The sequence below is a fragment of the Tyto alba genome, unplaced genomic scaffold, assembly GCF_018691265.1.
Source record: "Tyto alba isolate M040663 unplaced genomic scaffold, T.alba_DEE_v4.0 Super-Scaffold_42, whole genome shotgun sequence".
In the NCBI taxonomy this organism is placed as follows: Eukaryota; Metazoa; Chordata; class Aves; order Strigiformes; family Tytonidae; genus Tyto; species Tyto alba.
The window spans coordinates 5,485,142-5,502,537 of record NW_024881318.1 but is presented as its reverse complement, the minus strand read 5'-3'; the positions used below and the strand labels follow the sequence as shown (position 1 = coordinate 5,502,537).

The window sequence follows — 17,396 nt, the reverse complement described above, 5'->3', positions numbered from 1 at the left end:
AACTCATTTTCCAAACAGTGGCATGTTTGGATATATTCTGCATTTACATCTTTATCAGGGACTTTGAATGGGTTATTTGTTGTAAACTATACAGGTTTTCAGAATGCTTGAGAGTATTTATGGTATCAGGTAAAAGTATCCCCTCTGATACATATATACGTCTGCAAGACTTTGCATGTGGGGAAAAAGTTACCACTGCTAGTACTTCTCTGCTTAGAAACCTCTCAGTATTACTTAGCTGTGCTATAAAAATCATGCTTGCAGGATTCAGGTCTCCTGTTCACCTTCATGCAAAGTAGGCAACTAGGATTTTTATATGCTGGTATTTATAGCACCATGCACTTTGTGTAGTAGAGCTCAGTTGTTAGGGCCAAAGTGAGGTCCCAGTCCCTGATAGTTTGTGGATTAAAAGCACAGTATGTGGTGATTCAGTGTGACCTTGTCTTGACTAAAAAACGGTTAACATTTCATTTCACTTGCCTTCCTCCTCCCCGCCCCCCCCCCCCCCCCCCCCCCCATGGCATTATGTTGGTTTTGTTGCAATAAATTTGTCCATGTGTATTAATTCATTTGTGGTCTTTGCAGTGTGCTGGATTTTCTCCTACATGTGCTCCCTGCTTTGTCTGTACTACCTTAGAAAGGACACCTGCTTTTTCTGATCTGTAAGGAGGATTAAGGAAACTATCTAAGTGAAAGTGCACAACACTCAGAGAAAGGACACCTAGCACTGTGGGTCAAAGGAAACCAAAAAGTGATCCATGTGACTTAAACCCAAAGCATTACAGTATTTAGGCATTTAATTCCAGTGGAAATCAGAGGGAATTTGGCCCTTAAATTGGTGCCGGAATCTTAAATCCCTTTGAGACCATGAGTTGCACTGCTGTGAATTGCTGAGTGCCTCTTGATTCACCAGGACCTGATCGCTGGTTCTGTCAAACTGTGCTGGAGTTTATGAAGGGAGAGAATAGGCTAGGAAATTTGTAATACTGCAGCTCCTAGGCACACTAGTTTAAGGAAAACCTCTGTCCCGTGAGGTGCTCTGTGGGGAACAAGCCACAGTCCCAAATCCAAAACAAGAGGCAGCTGACGCTCATGGACAAAGATAATGAATGGGAATACAGCAAGTGTTGGAAGGGCTCTGGGTTTTTTACAGCGCTGCTCCGGACTAAACCTGTTCTGTTTAGCTGGAACAAGGATTAAATTTCTGTTTGGAGGCTGATGGCATTCATGTTCCTGAGTTAGACCTGGGCAAAAATTAAAGTGACTTTTAACGGGGTAAGATCTAATTTTCATGTAAATAAACAGGTGGAAGTACTTAGTACCACTTAGATAATTCACTGTGTTTAATGTTATTGTAACTCCAGATACACTGGAAAACCAGGTTGCCTATAGATTGGAAAAAATGTGAATAAACTGAATAAAGATTGGTAGCTGTTCTGCTTAGTACTAACTTCAGGGCTCATTTGATATTACTAAGGACCCAGGTAGTTTAAGGTCACTGGTTTCACTGTACAGGGAAATGAATGAAAAGCCATGTTCCAGTGCCATGCTAATAGTGGAAATTAGAAATTAGGTATACTTTATTTTTAAGGGACTTGAGAGGTGCTGATGGGGAGGACATAGGTTTTGATAGTGCGATATTTCAGCTAGCTTAGAGTAAAATGTCAGTGTAGCCGGTATGGTACCACTGAAAGGATTCTGACCTTAGACATGCCATAAACTAGTGATATGAGTGGCTTTACTGACCAGTGTATATATTCTGAAAAGAGACTAAGCTTTTTTTGTTTCTTCTTCTCAGTATCATAAATCTTTTGGCATATTTTTTGTTTTTGCAGTGCCTAAAGTAACAGTCAAAATATTACAGATGTTTACCAGCTGTACTCAGCTTTGTATCCTAAATCACTTTCACAGCAAGTACAATTTGTGTTGAGAAATGGTTGTTTTAAAAGGCATAAACTGCTGATGGTAACAGATTAGGGGGTAGTTAAGGAAAAAAGGAAAATAGCCGAGATGTGTGTTACAACACACTTCCATGCAACTTTGGAAGATGCATTTACATTCTTAGAGAGTCCTTCAATAGTTCTTGTGCAGTATGCAGAAGTAAAACTACAGTAGATCCTTTGCAGTATAGGAAAAAAAATATGGCATTCAGTGTGTGTTCCTGGTGTTTTTTTCTCATGCCAGTGCTGCTTACTGGTTGTGTTCTCAGTGGAAATTTTGGACTATTCAAATCACTTTTCAGAAAAAATTATCACATGGCTAAACTGATTGTTATACCCAGCAAATGACCAGCAGCAAAGGTAAAAAGTTCAGGAATAAACCTTCATATGAAATTTATTTACAGACCAAATTGGAAGAATACTTGAGAATGACAATTATGTGAGGAAAGAAAACAAAGCTTTGTGAATGACTTACAGATAGTAGGAGAAGGATAAATTGAGTTCAGTATTTAATGTCATATCTAATACATGGAAGCTTGTCAGAAATACAAAGCATTGATCTAGTTTAAGGTTAAATACTTACAGTTTGATTTTTTTTTTTTTTCCTTGAGAGTAGTTGTTTTGGTTATAAACCATTCAAGTGTGGGAAAATATTATTTTATTTCTTGTGATTTTTCTGATTTCAGGAGGAATTTGGAGTGTAATTACAAGCCGTAAAGCAAACCTTATACAGTGTTTTTAAACCTTTTTTTTTGTTGTTTTTTTTTGGTTTTTTTTTTGCTTTTTTTTTTTTTTTTTTTTTTTTGTTTTAACTTGGCAGTAAGAATCTGCTTCCAGCGCGGGGAAATCTGAGAAAATGTGCTCTTGTTTTTTAATCTACCCACTTTGGTAAACAAAGAAAGTGTTGTTTGTGAACAGAACTGATGTTTCTTGTTTCCATCTCTCTCAAAACATTACAACTAGCAGAGCTTCCCCTTTCCAGTTCTGCTTTTGCTCACAGATTGTTGCACAGCCTTCTGCGAAAGCCTTTCTGAGTTTTCAGCTCCTGCGTTCTCAGATATTAATTTAATCATTCACTGAACTGACCCAGTTGGATAACCTGAAATAAGGAAAGTTCATCACTGCTCTTTTGGAAGCAGCAAACTGAAGGTGGGGTCAGTTATCAGAAATGGGGTCAGCACTTTGAGACAGGCTGGCTGTGAATCTGGGCTCGGATCAGTTAACGTTTTGCAGAGTTATGCCTAGGAGTTTGCTGCCCTGAGAAGATGCCTGTCAGTCCCCACTAGCAGGTAGCTTACGTTTTGTGTACTAAGTGAAAAGACAGTTTTACTGAATGTTACTGTTAAATATTTCAAAATAGTATTTAAATAACAATAAATTAAACTCTTCATCCACCTTGAAACAGAGGAGAATGGAAGTGGTGAAATATTTTTGAAGTTTAACTCTTCTGAAACTTAATTTGTCACAAATGAGGCTTTTTGGTAGTAGCCAACTACAGTTGAAGACGAATAGGTTAGTTTTAGCCCTAGGTGAAAATTAAAGATTTGAGTTGAATTGTGATCTCAACAGAAGCATTAGGGCAGTTCCGTAACTTTGGATTCTGACTGGATTACCAAAAGTATGTAGAGAAAGTGGCAAATGGAGCAATTCAGATAAACCTCTGTGGACTAAATGGTACGGTTTGTGATTGCAGGGCCCACACTGAGTGACCCACATGTTCTTGGTCAACCTTATGTTCCTATGAAACAATTCAAGAAGCAGCTGTTACTTTACTTTTAAACCTTTGTCTGCAGTGGGATCTGTTAGTTGTTCTCCGGTTTCACAGAGGAAAATGAAATCTGGCAACAGTCATGAGGACTTAGAGATGTGGAAAAGCTGTGGTCAAAAGGGGTACCCAGAAAGGATGAGGAGAACCCCAGCAGAGGCAAATATATCCAAACCCTGGCAGCTGTGGCACCTGCCATGAGAAAAGGATGCCGTGGATAGTCAGAAATGCCAAATAGAAATATGTTATAAATAGAAATGCTAGAGGAAGAACTGCTAACTATTTCTCACCTCTCTTGTTTTCAGGGTATGGCCTTTACATTACATGAACGACAAATGCTTGGGTTGCAAGGACTTCTGCCTCCTAAAATAGAGACACAAGACATCCAAGCCTTACGCTTCCATAAGAATTTGGCAAAAATGACTGACCCCTTGGAAAAGTAAGCGTTCCTCTGGCCTTATTTTGTCATGCAAGTAAATGGAAATTGCTGTAAAATATTGTATGGGAATAACCAAACAAGGTTTCTGTGCCTCCACTGGGTTTTTCAATTGTTGGTTATTTTCACTTTTGCACAGAAAACTGCTTTCATTGGTCATACATTCATCATGTGGCTAAGTGAGGTTGGGGAGCTTTTTTCTTACATTCCATAGTCATAAGATAATGAAAAAGAACGTGCATAAATTAGCCAGTAACAAAGCAGCAAACCTAGCTGCAGTATGTAAGACGTATTTCTGTATTGTGTAAGAGTTGTGTGGCAGGTTGTTAGAGGACTGAACTATCGGGGGAGAGGAGGGGTCAGATAGTGCATGCTAGAAAAATAGGTGAGAATGAAGGTAAATTGAGGATTTGATAATTAGGTTTGAAAAACAGTGTTTATTATATACAGTAGTTACTGCTAGAAAGGAATTACAGGGTTAGAATTTTGAGTCTCATAATGTGTAATTTTTTTATATCAGTCTTTTTTTTGTTTAACTCACTGGTTTGGTAAAAAAAATGTGAAGGATTTTGTTTTGTTTTTTTTAGAGTGGCATAATTTTAGCATTCTGTTGCTGTTTTCATATAAGCCTGTGTATATCTCCATGTGAAAATACACAGTCTTCTAAAGGAGAGGTGAGCACTGGAATGGTTTGAAGCTTACTGAACCACATCAAAACTCTTTTGTTCTCATGAAAGCTGAAAGATGACTTTTAAATCCCATCACTTGCTGATCTGAAACACTCATGTCATCTTTATTGGCAAAGTGCCTGGTTGCTGCAGCCTAAGATGAACCACTAATTCATTATCTTTATGTTGTCTGGTCAGCAAGACTGCATATGAGTTGATACATGGGAGATCGGTAGGTAAATTTGCAAAAATGCAAGTTTAATTCACACAACTAGGTAAGTCCTTAAATAAACTTTTTATTAGGAGTTAATTTGGTTTACAGCTATGTTAATGTTAGGATTAACAAAACATTACTGTCAGAATCTTACTTTTTTTGGATTAAAAATTCTTTCACTGATAATTTTTTTTTAACAGTAATGAGACTCCCAGACGTATTCTATAATCACTCCATGGGTTATCTGTTTTCACAGTGCATGTTTGTACATTAACTTGTTAGCGTGCATACTATGTCATATCCAGTATTTTTATTTCAGCTTTTTAGTACTGCTACTCTCTCTTCTCCAACTTTCGGTTAGTGCTCAAAGCCTGACTCAAGTGGAAACAGGAATTTCATGAAGTAATACGAAGCAAGTTTGGTTTTTGCTTTGACATCTTTCACCGTGTTTTAAATAAGCATAAATGTGAAACAATAAGTGTTTGTTTTTTTTTTTTTCCTTTTCATTAATTTCAGGTATATCTACATAATGGGAATCCAAGAGAGAAATGAAAAATTATTCTATCGTGTATTGCAAGATGATATTGAGCGGTTAATGCCAATTGTATACACACCAACAGTAGGGCTTGCCTGCTCCCAGTACGGACACATCTTCAGGAGACCAAAGTAAAAACAGTAGATGTATAACGCTACTTGTATTATCATTTTCTCTGTATACTTGCCTGAGGTTTGGAAATGTTTTATTTCATTTTCATTTGGATTCAGTTACACAAGACTTCTGCCAATTCAGGGCAGTAAACATTCATTAAATAGTATCTCAAGACCCGGTTTATATTGGAAAACAGAACATTTGAAAACAGGTGGTAGTGTGTCACATAAATAGCACAAGTGCAGGGCTTCAGCCCCATTTTAACTTTTCCTAGATGCCGTACAGCTCTTTAATTCTGAGGAGAGTGCTGTGGCTTTCTCCAGCTGTCGAAATCACAACTGTGAGTCTGAGGATATGTATCAGGACAGAGCATTGGGAGGAAAGCATAGATTGAAAGGGATTTCTGGAAATCATCGGGTCTCACTCTCCGTTCAAGCGAGGTCACTTCAGGTAGATCCATTAACTATATTCTGCTGTGCAGCCCTGCACGCAGCCTGGGCAGGGGCAGAAGCACGGGTGCCGGCACACTCGTACAGGAGATTTGGTGGAGGAAGCCTGGACTAACCCCAGCTCTTGGCAGGACTGAAGCCACGACCAGCATGTCCCCACTGATGGCAAAGGGTCCCGGGGCTGGAGAGATTCTCACGATGCTCTGCAGAGCAGCACAGCATGATGTCTGGGGTGCAGGAGCAGAGGCCAGTGAGCAGTGTGTGAGGAGAGGTGTTGGCAAAGGAGGAGGGTAGCTCAGCAGACTCTGCTGGGTGCAGATAGTCCCCATATTAAAGGTCTGCTACTAGGAGCCAGCTTTCAGTTATTCTGACACAGCTTAGCTGGGATCTGGTTTGGGTTCAGCTGTGACTTCAAAACTACCATTCAGGATATCAGCTCTGTGTTGAGGAAACCAGTTCAGACTGGCAGTTGTTTCAGCTCATTTCCATGATACTCTAATGGCAACTCAAAGAGTATTTCTAGAGCCCTCTTGCTTGAGGGCTTTAGTGCTGTGTGGAAGAAGGGCTAGTCCTTCACTGCCGTGAGGACTTGGCTGTGTAGTGTGACTGCTGTGATAAGGGCAGTAAGAAATTCATGGGTTTGTTCCTGATCTGGGGCAGGGGATGTGAAAGAGCTACTCCTAGTTCTCACATGCTTCCTTTCCTGTTCCGTGTCTCCATATGTATTATAGACCACTTTGAAAACTGTCCCCCTCTAAGAAGAAACAGCAGCATGGACTGGAACTCTGGACGTGCCCCTTTCTTTCTGAGAACCAGCACTTTCCAAGTGTTGGTAATTTATCTGTTACCATCTCCGCTGAGCCTTTCGTGCCCCCTTTCCTCCTTACAACAGAGGGCTGCTCAAGAAAAAGAAATAAACACGCTTCTCTTCATCTCTGCTCCTTTCTGCTCCTTTGCCTCCCCTCCTGTGTCCCCATGGAGGAGCACTCAGCAGTGACTTCTTTCCTAGTCTTGGAGAAGACAGTATGCTCGGTCCTTGTCTTTCTCTTTCCTGTCTTTTCCCTCCCCTCACCTCATGTAATGTCATGAATGGCGATACACTGAGGTAAAGTCAGGCTCAGCATCATGTTCCCTTCTCATATCCTTACAGGGAGATGTAGATCTGTCATGTCTGATGCTAACACCAGAGGTGTTTTGCCCTAGAGGAGTATTAAAGGTGAATTATCTGTAGTAGTGTAAGATCCAGGTAGCATCATGAAAAGTATTTTCTCTGTGTTATTTTAGAGTGTCAAAGTAGCCAAAGAAACTTGTGTATTAGAAACTGTCCTTTGATTTATGTCAGTGATTGCAGTGCTTTAAATTTTAAGAAAATTGTACTGTTTGACACTTAGTTTCACAAAGCAAGGTGAAATTTCTAATTGCCACCTATAAATATTTCTGCTTTGTTTTTTTCTTTCAGAGGATTATTTATTTCTATCTCAGACAGAGGCCATATAAGGTCAATTGTGAACAACTGGCCAGAGAATGACGTTAAGGTACTACCACTGTATAATTTTTTTTCTAGTTGTTATTTAATCACAGTTGAGCTTCTTAAGATTTGTTAGTATTTGATGGAAATGTAAATATTAAATAATACATCTATGGCTATTTGATGATGGTGGCAAAATACAGCTAATAAAGATAATGCATATCTTGAAGAGCAGTGTTTTATCCTAAATATGAGGTTTATGGTTTGAGTAAACAGTGATAATGAGAATTAGACTTGCCAACCTTTTTATTTTACTTCATTATTCCATCTTTTGGGGACGTGTTGGGGGATGCACCTCTGTGTTTTGCTGTGTTATGTATCAGTAGGAGAGGTGATCTTGTCCTCAGATTAAGACATAGAAGTGGTAGTTGAGAGGCCCAGATTTTGCCATTAAATCCTGTATGACCCAGTTGGGTCAGCTTTTGATGTCTGGATTTACAAGTGGAAATCACAAATCCAAGTTACAAGCTGCAGTTCCACACGACAGCTTGGATCCTTCCCACATAGCTTTCAAGGATTTGGGCAGTGGATCTCCACAAAGAAGGAACACAGCAGATTCTAACATTAAGCATTATTGCTTCAAGTAGAATATTCCTTGAAATCTATTCTTTGTTTGACTGTGCAAACATACTGAATTTTTGCCTGGAAAAAAACACAACTGGCATTACTCTAAACTTTATAAATTTCAGTGATCATATATAATTTCACCTGCTTTTATTTTCAGGCTGTTGTCGTCACTGATGGAGAAAGAATATTGGGTCTTGGAGACCTAGGTGTGTATGGGATGGGAATTCCAGTAGGAAAACTGTGTTTGTATACAGCCTGTGCAGGAATCCATCCAGATAAATGCTTGCCTGTGTGCATCGACGTTGGAACTGATAATACAGTGAGTTTGACTGAACTTTGCCTGCCAGAAGTTATCCCTATGAAAAGTATTTATGTAAGAGTACTTAGCATTATGAAAGAAGATTTTTGTTTGAGCTCTTAGATTTAAGATAAGACCAAATATTTTATGTAAGGATAAATGATTTGGAATTCACTATACAGTCACATATGAGCGATGGAAAAACGCCAGTTAAATTGTCAGTGAAATGGTGCATCTGGAAGTAATCTGAATGCTGGAACACTGTAAAATAGACAGTCAGGTTGACCTGACTTTAAGAAGCTGGAAATGTGAATCAGATTTATTAAAGCAGTTTATTGTTCACAGTATTGATTTGTTCCATTTTAAAAGCAGCCATCAGCAACCTCAAGTGCCAGCTGAAATTACTGAACATTGATATAGACTGGAGACAGTTACAGTGACTATATAAATGCAGTATCTTTGGTGTGAAGTGTGTTACTGTGAACTCTGGAAAGTGTGTATTGAGGAAGTGATTCATCCTGCTGCTGTCTCTGATTTATTATTTTTCAGACACTCTTAAAAGATCCATTTTATATGGGCCTATACCAAAAAAGGGATCGCTCACAGGTCTATGATGACCTAATTGATGAATTTATGGAAGCCATTACAGACAGGTATGACACTGAATATTCTCTACGGAAGTATGGCTAAAACTGCTGGCAAAAAACCACTGTAACACACTGTCCTTGAAATAGTCATTTAAAGAATAAGGATAGGACTAGAAGTTAAGAGACATTGCTGTATTTCTGGCTCTGTAGTGATCTTCTCTGTCACCTGCAACATGCTGCTTGTAGTTATCTGTTAAATAAACACAGGACGGAGATGGAACTGTTTTAAACAGTGAAAGGCCTGAGGACATGCCCTTCCCAAAGATAATTGATTACGTGCGGGATTTGTTTTAAAAAGATTGTATTTATTTATGTGTCTAGTGATAGGAATATTTGCTCTGTTCTGTAGGTATGGCCAGAACACACTTATCCAATTTGAAGACTTTGGAAACCACAATGCTTTTCGTTTTTTAAGAAAATACAGAGAGAAATATTGTACCTTCAATGATGATATTCAAGGTATACTCTTTGTTTATGTTCCTTAATGTATACGCAGAAACTTTGCCTAAACCCATAATCTGCCACATAGATCTTTCAAATCACCTTAGATTTGTACTGCTTTTACAGGGACAGCTTCAGTGGCCTTGGCAGGACTGCTGGCAGCACAGAAAGCCACCGGCAGACCACTTGCAGAGCAGATGGTGCTGTTCCTTGGAGCAGGAGAGGTGAGTTCTCTTAAGGGCTCTAAGGCAACAAGACATTTAACTGAGTTTTCTGATTCTGTAGGACTTGTGGAGATACACATTCTCTGAATTCCATTGCAGAACTTTTTATATAAGGCCAGCTGAAACACATTAACAGAAAGGACTACCTGCTTAAAGATGACTATTTGAAAGGTGTTTAACGTCTGCAAGGACTCAAGTTTTTCACTTTCTTACATGGACCTGAAAAAAGCATTAGGGTCTTGTGTGTAGTTGAAAGGGAGTTTACCGTAAAATTATGATTTAGTAAGAAATGGGGTAAGAATATCTTGTTAATTTTTATAGATTGTAGAGAAGTACACAGTGGTTTTCTTAGCATGTTAAATCAGTGGCTGTTTGCAGCAGACATGAGTTGTTTACAAGGACAGCAGTGTCAGGACCAGCACCAAGTTTCTTGGTGTATCAGCAAAATTGCTTCTGTGGTACTGACAAAATAACTGAATTAGCTGAAAATTTCTCCAGCGGGGGAAGGTCCTAGTTGCAGTAACTGGCCAGTGTTGTGTCGTTGCCTGAGCACTGAGCCCTGCTCTGCACTTCCCTTTACCTTCTTTCTCCTGCCAGACTTAACAGCATGTGCAGGCAGCCAAGAGAAGGGATGTGGAGGGAAGCACTGCCAGCGTCTACTTTTGGCCCTCTGTCTGCAAAGCCTTTATCACAGGCAGCAGGAGCTGGGAGAGGTTCAGAAAGCGGTTGGGCACAAAACACTACGCTGTAGCTTCTTGACAGGAAGGCTGCAGCACTGACTTGTTCTTCTTGTGTGGTTGGGCTGCTGTATTGTGGCTACTGAACTGGTACAGGCATGGGGGCACAGCACCCAGAAAAGCTTCCTCTCTCTTTTGCTTGAAGACATGGCACTCTTGATCCCAGGAGGCTGCCCCCCATCTAGGCAAACATTGCTTGTGTGTCAGAGCTGACGTACAAAATGGTTTCTGTGGGGTTGTCAAGCAGGGTGGTGTTTGTGATGGCAGACCTCTTTTGTGTCCTGTTAAAAATTAAAGTCCTTTTATCTCCAAGGCTGCCCTGGGAATTGCAAACCTCATTGTTATGGCTATGATGGAAAGCGGTGTTTCTGCTGAGGAAGCCTGTAGGCGAATATGGATGTTTGACAAATACGGTTTACTGGTTCAGGTAGGAGTGCTCCATGCCTTGAAATACCACAGTACAGATGGCCAGTGCTTTCCATGTCTTCCGCACAGAAATAATCAACTCTTTATCTACAGGGTCGAGAACAAAAGGTTGATTCTAATCAAGAGCCATTTACGCATCAGGCTCCAGAGCAGATACCAAAGACATTTGTAGAGGCAGTGAACATACTTCGGCCCTCAGCTATCATTGGTAAGTAAGGTTATTCTTGTTTCTATGTTTCCATTGTTTAATTGTTTGCTGCATTTAATTTGCTAATGTGGCTCCAAGGAGGTTGGTGACAGTGATCTGCATTTCTGATGGTGTAAATAATATGAAAATGTGAGGTCATTTTTCTGCTTGAAAATACACTGAGCTGCAGGTTAGCTCTCGGTGCATCCTTCATTGCAACAGCTGTGGTGCTTCTTCTGTATCTTGTGTCCTTGTTAACTGCTTCCTCTAGTCCTTGTCCAGCTGGTGTTGAACCTTTCTTAGAAAACTTGGAGCATGTTCTCAGGGTCTGCATGGCCACAATGAACTGAAACTATAATGAAGGGCACTAAGAGATAGGAAGACAAAAATATAACTTTTTTCCCAGACACATTCCCTTCACCAGCAGCAAGGGAGAGAGCAGTCTGTCATGTCCCTCAACAGGGTTTGCTACCCAGTGTGCAAAAGCCAATCTCACACACAGGGCCGAATGGAATAACAGTTTATTCCATAGTTGCACAAAATGGGTGCTAGGTGGTAATTCCACAAAGCTACACACCACACATCGGAAATTCAACGTGTTTATACACTTCAAACTACATAATTACTATTATGACCATTGGTTAGTTACTTATAATTTCCATCCCTCAAACGTCAATTTAAAGTTACACAGTGTTTTTAAATTATTGCGCAAGCTCAAAGGGAGAGGGTCTTTATTTGGGCAGGGGTCTCCAAAGCAGTGGGTGTGATTTTCACTATTATAATGAGGACAGTTTCTCCAAAGGACACTCTAATTAAACTGATTCCCAGTAAACAACTTTTAACGAGCCTGCACGTTCCAGGATGTTTCTTTTCTTCAAGGGCAGTAGCTCCTGATTAGAAGTTCCTTACCAATTATTGTTGACAATATGAAGAACAAGCTGACCTAGCTGATGCATCCAATCTGTCCTCTTATTTGACGAGAAACATTTGTGTGTATAATAATACACACTATGTGTCCTTGGGTGCAATGAGAAACACTTGTGCAGCCTACAGTCACACCACATTTGCTGCTTCACAGAAGTTTCCTAAGTTCAGTAAATTATTTTTTTTCCAACCTTCCTTCCCCCAGTCAGCTTCTCTGGCCAGAATTTGCCAGCAGCATGGCTTGAAAGAGCTGTTTCATACTACACATCACCAATACCTGTTAGGTCACTGACATATCTAAGTATTGATTTATAACTGTGGCTGTCTGCAGAGCTCAGATGGGATTACAGGTATTTCCTGATACAACTCTGCGGTTTCCTTTGCACATGATTTATTTGGAAAAGGAAAGTTTTTTGGCTGGCTAGCCAAAACCCTGAAGTCTCTAGCTGGCATACAAATGTGTATGTACCTATGTGTTTGGGTGTGGTTAGAAATGCCACTATCAAGGGAGTGTGCATTGCACAGTTAATGTCCAAGCTAGGATAAATCATCTGTGAAGGACTTAAGAGTTCCCACTTGCATATCCAGAGCAGGGATAAGTGTTCTTTACACAGATCAATACAAAAGAATCATGTAAATTAGGCTTTTTTGGAACACATTAATTAGATGTTCCAGTGAAAACTGGAAATTTAAGCAGCCACTAACAGATCAGTGCCTGGTTCCCATCTCCTTCTGCTAGAAAATTCTGCAATGCTTTCCTCTGAGTGGGAGACTTCAGGGGTGATACGAACTTGGTCTGCAGTCACTGTCATTTGCCCTGAGGCAGACAAGTATTAATTCCATTTTTATGTGTTTCCATTTACTTCAGGAGTTGCAGGAGCTGGGCGGCTCTTCTCTCAGGATGTGATCAGAGCAATGGCCTCTATCAACGAACGACCCATAATATTTGCACTAAGTAATCCTACAGCAAAAGCTGAATGCACAGCAGAGGAAGCATATACGTTAACAGAAGTATGTAATGTTTAGAAATGTTGACCTTGGCACTTAGTGACAGAACTGTTTACTGAGTATGAGGATGCAAGAACTCAAATTATTTTATTATTACTTGGATTTACTGACATAATAATACAGATTTTTTTTATCTTCTGGCAAAAGTAAATGGAGGTGATTTGAAAAAGAGTCTTGATTTTTAAATAATGACATTTTGCAAAGCTTAAAATAGCCTAAATCTTGTTACTGCTTTTTAAAATAATAGCTTTGGTCAATTAACTGTTTCCCACCACGGTTTTTAATTATTTTGGGTTTTAAAGAGACATCTTAGGTTAACATCATAATAGAGACTAGGTGCAGCCTTTAAAATGTAATGGCTGAGTTAAAGTGGGTAATGTCCTTGCACCCATCCAAGATTTCTGCTTTACACTGAGTCATTTTCTCGTGTCTGCAGGTCAGAATTTGTATTATTAACAGTGACCCAAGAGGACCTGTGCTTCCAGCGCAGGGGTCAGTGGTGGCCCTCTGTCCTCCTGTTGCCCTCTCACAACTTCTTGTGTCTGGTACACTGGCACTAACAGATGTTGAAATGACTGAACTGAGAATAAACACACCTTGTTCTGCACCGTTACCTCAAACCCATTACACTGTGGGGTGCTTTCAGGGGGTTGGAGGTTGGGGTTTTCAGGTGTTTTTTTTAATAACACTCACCAGTACATCCAGACCTTGATTTTGCCTTTAATTAAGCAAGTCTTTTATCCTTCTGCACAAGTTTTTGTATAAAAACTAATCATCTTTGAGGAGAGCCTGAGGGGAAGGAGGTGGGATCAAGGGAGCATCAGGCAGACACAGTGAACACTTTGAACTGGCTGGTAATGCCTTTCCTTTACATTGCAGACTCCAGGTCGCTGTGATCTCTCCCCTGTCCACAGGGCCTGCCTGCGGACTTGGGGTGGGGCGCATGAAAGACCTCTTTTTTTCTTTTCTTTTTTTTTTTTTTTTTTTTTTTCCATACAGTCCCAAATCAAGTGACTCATGTGAAAATGAGTGGGTGGAGATCTTTCCTTGTTTCTTGATGCAGAACTATGAACTCTGTCCTTCCACTGCTAGTGCGACTCAGTTCCCAGCATTACATCCTCAGCAGTGATAGCTGCACACTGGGAAGGGTATTGCCTCCAGTTGACACACACATTCTCTTCCATGTTACAGGGCCTGCCAGCTTGGAGAGAGCTCTCGCTGCAGAGATTTGCAGGTCCAGAGAGAGCCCTAGGCAAGAATAACAGACTCTGGACAAAATCTAGACCTTAGCTATTAATAGTAAATGAGAATGCTTTTAAATGAAGATGGTTTAATATCTCTCAGATATCTTGCATTAGCCAGAATAGTGAGTTGGGTAGTGTTTCAGTATATAAAACTAAATTCCAGTATCTTGGATAGAAAATAAACAGGAGTTAGTTATACAGCCAAGCCTTTAGCTGGCATAAATAAATGTGAAAGTTAGCGGCATCTCTGATGGCTGAAGGAGGCCAGCAGTACGATTAGCGTGAGAATCAGCCCAATTTTTGCTTGCATTTTTTATAGAGTATCAACAGACCAATAGAGGTTTTAAGGGAAGAGGCTGACTTGTTCCCTGAGACTGTGTGTTGAGTCCCAAGGAGTTGGACCTCAGGGTGGTTGTCACTGTCAGACACAGAAGCAAGACAGCACTGGTTAGATTCAGGTGTGGTAATGTCCTTGGTGAAGTAGCTGTGTGAGCATAGCGCTCCTTAAAAAGTTTGTGCCAGATGAAGAGAAGATCTTTGGGTTTTTTCCTTTATTGGTTCCATATGCCCTTTATTCAAGGTTTGCTGTAAGTTATTATTTATAGACATGAGTTATTTGTACAATTAAATATTACTGGTCAGTAAACGAATGGGTATAATTTTGTTTCTTATTAATAAACTTTGTAGTGTTTCTAGTTCTTTAAACTTTTCTCCATATCTCAAGTTCATTTTCATAATGCTCTATAGTTCTCTGAAATGTACTCCGTTTACCCATAGTTCGCCCTTCAAAGTGTATGATATTTTAACCTTCAAGATAGAGTAATTACTTAGCAAATGCTCTCTGACTTTACTTCAAAGTTTGTCAGGCAATTCGGGATCAGCAATATCGACCCTGTGTGTCTCCTGGCCTTGGAAATAGCCTAATCCTGCCTGGTGTGAAAATTTAGGCTAAACTAGGAAATCAGTAAGGAAACAAAGATATCATCACTAACCATTTATTCCTTATTGTTTTTCCACTAGATGGCACCTGTAAAAGCCCTACAATGCTCTGCCACTGTGTATTGTGTGGGCTTTTGTTGTGTTTTAGTTTTCATTGCCTTTTGGTCCTGTTCTCAAATGCATCCATATATTTTGCTCCTTATTCAAAAAGGCTATTGTTTTGGCTAAGCCCCAACATTCAAACATAGTTCCCAAGTCTTTAGCTTCTTTAGTGATTTGTTCTCAAATGTAGTGGTCCTGGGGAGTCTTAGATATTTTAATGTTATGTTATTAAACCTGTCACTCAAAAGAAAGTAAAGACTTTTGCTTACAGGGGTTTTACTGCTTGAAGAAAGGGACATTTCACACTCCAAACTCTGGATTTGTGTTAATATTTCATGCTGATTAAAATCCTTTTCAAAGGAAGGATAAGCAAACTGCGTTATTCACTCCTCTCGGGGCTCTCAGCAATAAAGTATGATACAGTCCCTCCCTTCACCCTCCCACCCATCAGTAATCAAGTGACTTTTTGTTACTGTACTGCTATTTCAGTCTCCTTTTGGAAGTGGACATTATTCAGCTGTCTCTGCACAGTCCCTGTGGTGGTGGGTCCTGGCTTGTGGCCATGATTCCTGATATATGGTTATGGTTATAATAATGGTTAATGCACAGTTACTTTATTTTGTGTGTGAGTAGTTCCTCTAAGTCACTGCTGTCTTAAGGAACAATGAATGATAAACCAGATTGCTTCCATTCCTTAGAAAGCTGCACAATTCAATGTGTACGCTTGCCTCCTGCTTTCCAGATGTTCGCAGAAGCATGCAGATGCTTGCTGATTCTTGTATCTCTTCCAGGCCCTACTGGAAAGGGTGGGTTTGGTTGTTTTCATTTGGGGATTGTAGAAATTGAGTCAGCAAGGGATTTAAGTATGTGCTAGAATCCAGTTGCAATCAGTAGGGCCATTTGCCTTTTTGCATTTGGCTGTGTGCTCGAGTACCTTCCTGACGCAGTCATAGAGCTGACTGGGAGCCATAGGACTCTGGTGTCCCTGTATTTCATCATGACTGTATTGCTCCATACTGTTGGCTCCTTAGAAGCTGCCTGGCTGATTATTCCTCTGTTTAACAGGGCCGTTGCTTGTTTGCCAGTGGCAGTCCCTTCGAGCTGGTGACTCTGAAAGATGGAAGAACCTTCAAACCAGGCCAGGGGAACAATGCTTATATTTTTCCAGGTAATAAATAAAATTGTCGTCTTGTAATCTTTAAGACTAGGCTATTAGCACCTCTTCTTGGGTTCCCTTGCTACAGTAGGCACAGGTAGTGAAGCAGCATGAGGAGGTGTTATCAGCATTTAAAGCTGAGAACTCGATCAAAAGAATGAATGAAAGAAAATCAGTTAAGTATGGATGTTAGACATGTGCAGCCACATGCGATGTGCACGCAGCTGGCTCACCCAACGGGATGTTTCTAAGAAAACAAAAGGGTGTTAGTCAAGGCCTTGAAAGCTGCTGCATTATGGGTTCTTCTGCTTATTTTCGGGGGGAGGGAGAAAATAAGTGTCAATATGCTCTTCTTGAAGTTATGCCTGCACAAGTGAGGGTACAGAGAAGTACTAGGGGTATTTCTCTGCTTTCCCCTTTCTCTCCCTTTCCTCCTGAGCTGCTCAGCTCCAACCCCTTGTCAAAAGCCACCTATTATGGTAAATGACTAGCACACATGGTAATAGTTTTGCAAATGTGTGTAGAAAGCTATGGGAAGATTTTTAAAAATAACACTCTAGATGACTTGCAGCTTCTCAGCAGCAGGCTGCATATTTTAAAATGATGTGGCCCTAATTGGCAATAATTTTATTGTAGGCGTGGCTCTCGCTGTGATCCTCAGCAGTGTTCGACATATTAGTGATAAGGTTTTCCTAGAGGCTGCTAAGGTAAGTGTGGAAGCAGAGTAGGCTGTGGCTTCTGACACGATGGTGGATGACATGATGGGCAATTTCTCAAATCTCTCTGAAACTCTATGGTTACCTGTTTGATTTGTATTGGTTTTATCCCTCCCCAGTGGAAAAACAAA

General features: G+C 40.3%; 1 protein-coding gene across 1 annotated transcript in view; it reads left to right on the top strand.

Annotated features, from left to right (window-relative positions):
- Window positions 1-17,396, top strand: part of ME2 (malic enzyme 2) — a 36,642-nt gene that overhangs the window by 12,854 nt on the left and 6,392 nt on the right. Inside the window, exons 3-14 of the mRNA XM_033011183.2 lie at window positions 4,011-4,144; window positions 5,540-5,689; window positions 7,581-7,656; window positions 8,374-8,535; window positions 9,064-9,167; window positions 9,511-9,620; window positions 9,729-9,826; window positions 10,877-10,990; window positions 11,083-11,197; window positions 12,969-13,111; window positions 16,459-16,561; window positions 17,186-17,256. Of these exons, the coding sequence (XP_032867074.1) occupies window positions 4,011-4,144; window positions 5,540-5,689; window positions 7,581-7,656; window positions 8,374-8,535; window positions 9,064-9,167; window positions 9,511-9,620; window positions 9,729-9,826; window positions 10,877-10,990; window positions 11,083-11,197; window positions 12,969-13,111; window positions 16,459-16,561; window positions 17,186-17,256 (1,380 nt within the window). The remainder of the gene's footprint in view (window positions 1-4,010; window positions 4,145-5,539; window positions 5,690-7,580; window positions 7,657-8,373; window positions 8,536-9,063; window positions 9,168-9,510; window positions 9,621-9,728; window positions 9,827-10,876; window positions 10,991-11,082; window positions 11,198-12,968; window positions 13,112-16,458; window positions 16,562-17,185; window positions 17,257-17,396) is intronic.